A 10,903-nucleotide genomic window follows, 5' to 3' on the forward strand; every position below is an offset into this window, starting at 1 on the left:
ACCGGTACTGATGGTTGGTTTTCCTATAAGTCTCGGTTTCCCTCTACTCATGTGGGAAAATCAAGCAAAAAGGAAATATTAATTTGTTATAATTTCATTGTTTCTTAACCAAACTGAATGATATACATGACAATTTAAAAACAATTTATTACTCTTTTAAAAGGTACACAACGTTGTTCTGAATTACTTGCCGTTTACTTGTTATTTTAAAAAATATAAAGAAAACATCATTAAATGTGCAAAATTTGAAATAAAATTATTTCTCACGTTATTAATTGCATTGATAAGTAATAATTCTTGTCAATTTTTAAAAATTTATTATTTTCTACGTCGTTTGGTGTTTGTTGCATGAAGATTGGTCAATTAGTTTGGGAAAGATAGGCTTTTAAAGACAGCGCTGTGCATTCGCGAAAGCGGCCATCTTTGATAGCCACCATATTGGATTTGGATGAACGAAAAAAATGGCAACCGTGTCAGAATTTTAAATCATCACCGAAAGGACAAAAATCAAGTGTTAGTTCAATTTTAAGAAGAAATGCACACGGATGTGTAAATTCAGACATAGCGCACCCCACTATTAACTGATGTTGATATACATTTACAAAAGCGTTTGCAAAGGAGGGGAGGGATTGCTTGCATACGTTTTATTTTTAACTTAAAATTTTCTGATCATGTAACACAATTCTTTGGAAAGTTACAATGGCTGAAGATGCAGCAGCAGCATAAATTGCACTTGTAGGTACTGCTCTCTTTTGTTTCTAAAACACCTTAATTTTTAAAGCAATTTCCATGACAGGGACACAAGATCAGGCTTTGACGGCCAGCTTGCAATGCATCTCCATAGATCTACTTATTTCTTGAAGTCATGCATAATTTCAATCTGTCGTGATTGGAATGCTTTGCTAACCTTGATGAGTGTATCAAGCTCTGGAGCTTCTTTCACAAGAGCAGTTTACAATTTATTGTTACCGAAGCAGGGTTAAATGTACACAGAAACAGAAGAGCCAATAGAGAAGCTCGTCGTAAGGATGTAAAACTTAACACTTGTTACGTATTTTAACTTATATATACATTATTCTAGTGTAGCGCTATAATATCAGTGTTGTGTGTGTGTGTGTGAGCGAGAGTGTGTATAAGTGAGAGTCTGTTTCTTTGTTATTTATTTATTTATTTATTTTTTTTTTACTTTCTTTTCCTTTATTATTGTCGACTATAATCTTTGAATTCTGTATCATGTTTAGGTGGTAGATAAGGCTTCTTACAACTTCAACATCGACGTGTAAAACAAGTCGAAATAAATAAATAAAACTATACACCATTCGTTTTTATTCACAGGCCGCCATTTGGCCATCACTGGATTAGATATTAGTTAAATTGAGTTTAAGAACCGCCAACTGGGAGTTCGCTTCTTGGTTGAAGCTCTCATTAATACTGAGGTTGAAGTTAGGAATAATTACAAACCAAAAAGAGCATGTCCTTCCCAAGATCATTCTTCAGATGCACAGCAGGCAAGCTCAAACTATTGCTTGAAGGTTATGCAGAGTCATCAATGACAAAAGGGCCGTGTGTATAAGTCGGAACATACCATATTTTGTTTCTTTGATAAAATGTATTGAGTTGTTTTGAAATTTGCAAGATTTGTTGTTTGAGGCTTATTTTCTAATCTTATTAGTCATTAGCAAAGCTATGAGAGCATAAATCGCGAAAATCAGTTTGAAATTTTCTCCGTAGAAATTTCTTCGTATCTGTCGACCAATGAAATAATAGTTAGCGTTTAAAAGCTTACTTGATCACTGAGGAAAAGCACAAGGCAAGAGTTGAGACTTTCGTCTCAAAAACGAGTCCTGAAAGTAATGTATTTTGTCTCGTTTCTACTGGAAGAGCTGTCTCGCCTCACGTCTTTTCACGAAAATTCTGTCTTGTGTCAACTCGTGTGTAACTTTATTGATCACTGAAGGAATTATAAATCAATTTTCCCCCCTACAAATATTATTAGGTTGGTGCCAATGAAATATCCGCCCCAAGTGCATCATTTTCATATGCCAAAATAATAATAATAATAATAATGAAAAGTAGTCAAAATAGTCGCCATCTGGAACCACACACTTTTCCCATCGCTCAGCTGACATTTGGATTCGTAGCAAAAAAAAAAAAAAAGTCTGGAATGTGCGGTACGAAGAAATTCTCAACCTGAATTTGCACCGCCAAATCATCAGAGAAGGTTTTCTCTTCCAAGTAATAATCATGGCGCTGAAAGAAGTGATAGTCGGCGGGAGAAAGCAAAATACGATGTACGAGGAAGGATTTCATACTAATCTCATGGAAAGTCTGCAATGTCTTTCGACAGACATTTGCGCATGCGTTATCATGCAAAAAAGACATATCTTGAACATTTATGGGTGGTTGCGGTGCATTTCATGCTGATCAGCACTGTAACGATCCACAGTGATGATCTGGTCTTGATGGGGAAAGGCATGATGGATCAACCCCTTCATTTATATCCATATTAGCAACATCTTCTAGGAGTTTTGGAAACCGATCTGGACTTTTATAAGATCCAAGATTCTTCTGACCACTTACAATTGTCGTAGGAGACCCATTTTTTGCATCATAAGTGGCAATCTGATGCAGCAAACTTTTCCGATTATTTCTTACACTTAGAGAACTGCATACATCCAAACGGTGATTCTTCGTGTCACTCATGAGTCCAACTTTTTCACCTTACCGATTACATGAAGCTGCTGCACGACAGTGATATGGTGCATGCAGGGGTGTAGCCAGCAGGTTTGTGTAGGGGGGCCCGTCGTTTTTTAGGGGGGGGGCAGCTACAATGTACAAAGCCAAAAAAAAGTGTTGCTGCTAGTGTTTTTGAGGCCTGAAAGAAAGGAAAATTTTGGTTTCCTTCTGGAAGTCTAAAAACACTATTTTAGCTTATATTATTATTATTATTATTATTATTATTATTATTATTATTATTATTATCCATAAATGATTATAATTAATAATATATTTACAATTAACATGTATTAACAATGTAATTATATAAATTATATTCAAGATAGTTTTTATTATGCTTAATCAAGAACTACTGCCCGGGACCAAACGCTATACTTTTGTACATAACTATAAAGGTAACCAAGAAAGTTCTGTCCCTTTTCGTGGAGGTCTGTGTTCAATTGGACCTCACACCGTGAGTTGAATGCGAGTGGAGATAAGGCGAACGTCAGTTGTTGGTGTGGGTATATCCAACATACTACCTGGTTGTGGCAATTCAGACACACCGTGAACTTGCGTCAAGACAGAGGGAACATGGGAAATCCACAGAGCGTCATAAGAGCATGTATGCTGAACGAGTTCAAATGGAGGTCAAACGCCACTGTAGCGGGACAGAAGATATGCCAGGCCTTTGGTGAGGGTGTCGTGACGACGCGGACACTGCAGCGATGGTTTAACAAGTTTAAGGACGATTACGAAACACCCGAAAACACTACGTGCCAGAAGACCAACACATGTACGAAGAGGAACTGGGACTACAATTCAGTGTGTGGAGAAACCATTCGGCAGCACATCCATCAACTTGTGAAGCACTACAAGTTGGGTCAATGGGTCTCACATATTTTGATCCGGGCCAGAAGGCAACGCGGCAGTCGCTTGTGTTTATTTACTGTTTCGGAGCAATTTCTGGACAGAGCCTGACATGTGATAAAAAATGTGTCCTATACGAAGCTCCACGGCGCCGTCATCATTGGTTAGCATCCCATGAACCGATTTCAAAACAGCCGAAACCAGCACTGTACCAGAATAAGGTCCTTCTGTGTGTTTGGTGCATCGTGCATCGGGAACTGCTACCAGCTGGTCAGAGTATCAATGCAACTGTGTAGTGTCAGCAGTTGAGCTGTGCTCAACAAAAACTCAAAACTCTGGAGACATCGCTTCTGAATTGCAAATGGGTCCTCTTTTACGGAACAACGCTAAGTCCCACGTGGGTAAGATGACTCAGGACACCATTTTCCGCCTTGGGTGGGAAACAATATTGCAACCACTATATTCCCCGGGTATTGCACCGTCCGATTATCACCTGTTCCATTCTTTGAACAATCACCTTAGAGGACGCTAGTTCAAATCCCTAGTAAAAGTCCAAAATGCACCTGATACTTTCTTCGTTTCATGGCCCACCAAGTTCTACCGCGATGGATTCCATGGCCTTCCAGAACGTTTTCAGAAGGTCGTTGATGCTGATGGGGACTATTTTTGATCTTCCAGGTTAGGTGACATATCAATGTTCGAAGGTGGTGGGTGAAAGAGCAACAAAACCTTTCTTGGTTACCTTTATATTTAAATTTAAGACCTTGTATACAGAACCTATCTACACAAAGATTAATTTTTTTGAAATTTCACTTAATTTCTTTACGGTTTCCTGACAAAAATATTTATTATTCGTGACTAAAAAAAACATAATTATTTTATTACATTGAGTAGAAATAAAAGAGAGAGCGAATGAAATTCAAATTGAATAAAAGCATTGTTCCTAGCCAAATTTTCCATCCTCTATGTCTTTTAAAACACTTGTTAAAGCATATAAAAATATACTGTAGTTACAAATCAGTTTTGTACCTTTGTTTTATGGCTGTATTTGTAGTATCTTGTTAAAACGTTTGTCTTCCAACTGTCAAATATAAATCGCAGTAAATTGTGTAATCTGCTGTCACAAAAAAAAAAAAAAAAAAAAAACTATCCTATTTTTCGGTCGGTATAAGGAAGAGACATTATACTATTTTCGATCGGTATGGGAAAAAAACAATATTTCTCCTTACTATTTTACCATAAATTATTAATTGTCAATAAATTTTGTTACTTTTAAATGAATGAAGCGAGATAATTTTACTATGATGTTTTAAAAGCTGGTCATTTGGGGGGGCCAGGAAACCATTTGAGGGGGCCCGGCCCCGATGGCCCCCCCCTTGGCTACACCCCTGGGTGCATGCCTAATTCGTCTGGAGTGGCACGAAAACATTTCCGAGGGACCAGACTCCTGAGGAGCTCATCCGAACCTGATGTTGGTCGGTACCCACGAGGCCTATTTTGCACTACAGTATCACTGGAACAAAATTAGACAAAACCAATGTCAAATGGTGCATTTGTTCTCCATTCTTCGCCCAAATATATTATATTAATTTGCGTCTTACTGAGTAGAATGCCTCAGCTTGAGCCAGTAAAAGAAATAATCACTCGCAAGTGTGTGTTCTCCATGGTGCACTTTTCATATTACCCTCTTTAACATTCCATCCTATTGACTGCCTGGGAACCCCAGCCTGTTTGCTAGACATGTACAGAGTGTGCGATGTTAGAAGTGTGACCGTTGTCTATGCCTGTCTTCTATTGCTTAGGTGAGTTTCCCACTAGACGTTCGTTCGCACCAACTTTATGCAAAGTGGAAGTTACAGCTTGTTGTCATTAACCGTTATCTATACTTTTATTAATTGAGCCAGTGTTAATTTCACATAACAATAACATAAATATATTTCAACTAATAATTCTTTTCTCTCTCTTATTTTCAGCATTTTCAAATTGGAAAAATTTTCTGGTTCCGACATATAAAAGAGAAGAACCGAAAGAGGACGGGGAATATCACCTTTTAGGCTCCGTGGAAACCTCGCCAAGTAAATTACGAGAAAGAGCAGTGAATCACGAAAAAAATGGCACTCCATACACGTTTCGCCGTCGAAATTGCCAGGACTGGTTAATAAAATTCGTAGAAATATTCGGAGATGTTATTTTAAATGCAATCAAGTCTCATTGTACGTCAGAAACTGCATCCGTTATTGGAACCGTTGTTAGTGTGATTGCAGTTGTAATAGGAATAGCTGTCCCGATACTGAGAAATTCATGATTTAAAACTCACAATCTTAACAACTAAGCTAAGATGTTACTTTTGCAATCATGAACATCTTAGCTGTGAAATTGGTATAGAGGTGGCATATTGTATGTAATCAATGAGGAAATAATACAGAGTCCGCCAGAAAAATGTATACACTTTTTGTCATTTTGTATCAGTATGAGATGAAATTTAAGTATGGTTTTTGACCCAACAGATGTTGGCATTGTCTTGTTAATTGTTTTCAGTTAAAATTATGTTGTAGTAAGGTTTTTCGCTCAACAGATGTCGGTACCGTCAGCACGGTTAGTGAGATACAAAAAAAAAAAAAAAAAAAAATGACAGGTGTACGCTTGAAGTTCGAGCAGCATAAGTACGTTTTGAAGTAATCACTCCCTATTAGCTAGATCAGCGTTTCCCAACCGGTGTGCCGCGAATGGGCCGCTGGTGTGCCGCGAGGAAATCGAAACAAATTATTAATTCTATAGGAACCAAATTGCAAGACATAGGGGAAAATGTGTACTTGTATTTCACATTACTATGAACTTCTACTCTACTATAAATCTACAATTTTAAGTTTCATACTGTGTTACTTTTCTGTGCATTTTTAATGTTGAAAAACGTATTTATCATTGTCATGACCATTATTGCTTCTTTATTGCTGCAGACTATTTCGTAACTTGAAATTTTAACATATCATTCAATAAATTCAACAAAGCAAACATGCATACAAATTATCTACATTTGTGTTTTAAAAGTATAGGAGATTTGTTTATTTGTTCGTTATTTAGTGATCTTCTCTTTTAGTGAAAGGTTAGATACAGTTTTCGAAAAAGAAAGTGGATTTTTAAAAACCCGAGTTCTATATTTCATTGCAATTGTTTTCTATTTTAATATTAGAATGAAAAATGAGCATAATGATTTACCACGAGGGAAAATCAGTGATCGAGCTTTTTTCTCTGTAAGAAGGAGATCAGTAACCACATAAAAATACCATATATATATATATATATATATATATATATATATATATATATATATATATATATATGGGTGTGCCGCGAGAATTCAAGTTACACTTGTAGTGTGCCGCAAGTTGAAAAAGGTTGGAAACGCTGCGCTAGATCTTACTTCCATTAAGGAGCGCCCGAAGAAAATTTTCTATTGGGGGACATCTCCATGATTGCTATATTACGTCTGGTATTTAATATACGTGGTTTCCTATATAGATTTTCGTGAGCCAGGGGGGCCGGGACCCCCTTCTGGCGCCTATGCCTCCATGGAATTCTTCTTGTGAGGAACTGTGAAAGATGAAGTGTATCGAAGTAAGCCGCACACGCTCGAGAACCTTAGCCAGAAGATTACAAAAGCATATTAATCAATCTCCACTGATATATTGACTGCTGTAGCTTCAGCTACCCCTCGTTGTTGTTCTGTTAGGTGTTTGGCCGCCAACAGCCAATATTTTGAACATCTAATGTAAACATTTACATACTTGAAGGTTTGTAACACATGCTTGAACAATAATTAAATGTAATTAAGAAATATGATATATAGTTTATTTTTAATAGTGTATACGTTTTTCTGGCGGACTCTGTAATTGTACTTCGATTGAAGGGTGGTTTGGATATGGGCTTATGTACAAATTTCCTTCAAAATGCATTTTATTACATAAATTACTGTTTGTATATGAATTTGTATTCATGCAAAACTTATTAAAATATAAGATTAAATTAGTACAAGCGTTTATCCATACAAACAAAGTAAGAGAACAACGCATTTGAAAGATGAGACGAAAACAAATTGAACCCTTATCCAAATCGACACTTTAATTATTTACATTATTATGCAAAGTGATTGGTAGTATTATGTGAATATTGACCTGCATTAATAAAGATATATTTCAGTCCGAAATATAAACATATATGGTTCATATTCGAAGGGTTGTCAAAGAGATGGGAGTAAACATTCCTTGTTTTAGTAATGCATCATTTATAGTTTTTTTTTTTTTTTGCCACACTTCCATCCAAGTCATACATAATAAGAAGAAAGAAAATTCTGTAACAATGCAAAGAAAAAGAGACAGTGCATTTTTTTTTTTTTTTTTTTTTTTTTTTTTTTTTTTTTTTTTTAAGAAATCGCTACTGGGTATCCAGACACAAAAGGGCTATTGACATACACAGCAAAATTCAAACGCACAGAGATTTTTTTAAAGTACATTTTTTTATAATGTACACTTTTGATATAATGACATACAAAATTATGTATTTGTTAGACTTCTGCTAATCGTCTCACTTCCGATTCAACGCATCACCATCAATACAGGAGTGGACATTTTCTTTTTTACATTTTGGCTCAGATCCGTCTTTAGGCCGGTACTTAAAACAGTATTGTGCTATCATAATCGGATATTTTTCTTCATTTATTTATTTATTTATTTTTATATCCATATTTTTAAGTTGGACATAGACAGGAGAAGGACTAAGAAACGTGACTGATACAGATGGAGAGAATACAAAACACACAATACAAGACACAAACTACTCAGCTAAGAAATAACAATACGTCAACTTGACTAAACATTTCCCTAGATAAATCATTTTATCTGTATATGTATGTATTCAATACTAAATATTACTACCAATACTTTTTTTTTTTTTTTTAAAGAAACAGTGCAATCAAAAATTTATCTTTATGGTTTAAATCATAGAATGTAAGCCTTTTTGTTAGTGATTCCACTTCTGCAACAATTTTTACGCTTTAAATCTCAATCTGTTTCACACTTTTTGGTTTCTGTCCTTTTTCAAAGCTTGGTATTCCACTTGTAACTGTTAATTTTCTAGTATTATTTTCACACTTCAATTTTTAACCTTTCCCATATTATTTGTTTTCTTACCTGTATTAAAGCATTTTAGGCTATTTGATAATGGTTATACTCTTGATATTATTTTCAAACTTTAAAGCTGAACCTGTTTCCCACTGTTTGGTTTCTCACGTGCTTTAAAGCGTGTTATCCCAGTTGTTATTAGTTGCACTCCTGCTGCTCACGGACCAAGTTAAGTGATATTCTGTTGCTAGATAGACGTATTTATCATTCGCGTGAGACGCGTCATTTTTCTTTACTTTTATTTCCAAAAAGACTACTTATACACCGATAATATAAAATAATACAAAAATTAAAGAACACAAAATATGATACATTAGCTTCACTCAAAACATTCTTTCAAAGAAATGACGCTCTGTTCTTTGCATTCTTTGAAATTTTATCTGCACTGTTCTTTCTCCTTCAAAATTAATTTATTATTTTTCTTTTTACGCAATAAATTGTCCTTTAGTTGTCGGTGATACTACAGTCCTCATAATTATTTCATTAAGTCACCGTTTTCCAATTCTTACTAATACTGTGTAATTTAATATTCTATGGCACATGTATATCAAATTAACTTCCCATTCTTTATTTATTTCCGTTATCTAATGCCAAGTTACAGCGACGATAGAGGTTTTTCGAATTGTCGAATATAAAGTCTTCATTATTATAATCCATTTATTCCTGTCAGTGACGCATGCAAGGGGATTTCGGGTTTAAAGCTCCCTTGAGCTAGACATTATACGAGGCGCATTTCAAAAGAAAGGGCCGATATTTTATTATAACAGACTGGCAATAGTGATCGGATCACACTTGTGCAGTAACATCACTTGGTCCATTGGCTATCAAACAACCATAGTTTCGCCATTCATCTGTTTGTTTTCGTGTGTGCTGGAGCGTGTTAAAATGGCTGCGCGCATACACAATCCCGCCAGGTGCGAGGTCCGCTCTGTGATTAGATTTCTTCATGCCAAAGGACAAAGTGCTGCTCAAATTCATAGAGAACTGTGTGCAGTGTACGGCGACAGTGTAATGAGTGAAGGAAAGATACGGCAATGGTGTCGTGAAGAAGGCCGTATAAATATCCACGACGAAGAGAAGAGTGGAAGACCAAGCATTCAGACTGACGACTTGGTGCAGCGAGTGAATGAAAAAGTTAAAGGAAATCGTCGCTTCACCATTACCGCTCTACACATCGAATTTCCAAAGGTTTCTGCACCTAAAAAAGTGGCTTTCATCTCAACGATTTGAAGAACCTGATGAATTGAAAACGGCAGTGTTGAAGTGGCTGAACTACCAGGCGGCGAACTTCTATGCAGAGGGTATAAAAAACCTTATGCCACGGTACAGAAAGTGCTTGGAAAATAATGATCACTAAGTTGAAAAATGAATAATGGTACTTGTTTTTACCCAATAAAACAATGTTGCTAAACTTACTTACCTGTTTCCAATTAAATATCGGTCCTTTCTTTTAAAATGCGCCTCGTATAAAAGTGTATATTATATATATATATATATATATATATATATATATATATATATATATATATATATATATATATATACAATTACGCTTGTCCTAAAAGGATATATGATTAAGTGCTTGAACTCCCCTTGAAATCCTGCGTTCACTGCTGGTCTCTGTTGTACAGAACTGATGGAATTTTTCACATTCTTAAGAATATGGTTTAAGTTTTATTAACTCCATTATGATTATGTTACGTGTAAAGTAATAATTAACATTTTACGTTACCTAGACCATTTCTGTTTTAATTGAAAGGTTCCATATAATTGTTACAATACTTATGTAACGTCTTACTTAGTTTTTTGTACTATAATTAATAATAATATATTATTATTTACACTATACTTGTATTGTTTTATAATTATGAACGTTACTTTAAATTTAAGGAGGTTAATTTTTCAAAAGAGAACATTTCCATTTTACAACTGAAACACGCTCAACTTAGAATAGGAGTAGCGGACTATTGTCCTTGAACAAAAATCAAGGGAGATAAATACATTCAAATTTTGGGCATGCTCCATTTCGCAAAATGGAAATACTCCCTTTTGAGAATAATTTCCTCATTGTTTTGATGTAGATTCTTATCTAAAGTATTCGAGTACACTTGGAAATAATACAGTATACCTATTAACTGAAC

General features: G+C 35.4%; 1 protein-coding gene across 1 annotated transcript in view; it reads left to right on the plus strand.

Moving 5' to 3' along the window:
- Positions 1 to 7,517, plus strand: part of LOC145666732 (uncharacterized) — a 90,268-nt gene extending 82,751 nt beyond the window's left edge. Inside the window, exon 3 of the mRNA XM_081734262.1 lies at positions 5,559 to 7,517. Within this exon, the coding sequence (XP_081590388.1) occupies positions 5,559 to 5,890 (332 nt within the window). The 3' untranslated portion in view covers positions 5,891 to 7,517. The remainder of the gene's footprint in view (positions 1 to 5,558) is intronic.
- The last annotated feature ends 3,386 nt before the right edge of the window (positions 7,518 to 10,903 follow it).

This window comes from Thermobia domestica, chromosome 12 (assembly GCF_964235325.1).
Source record: "Thermobia domestica chromosome 12, izTheDome1.hap1.1, whole genome shotgun sequence".
Taxonomy (NCBI): Eukaryota; Metazoa; Arthropoda; class Insecta; order Zygentoma; family Lepismatidae; genus Thermobia; species Thermobia domestica.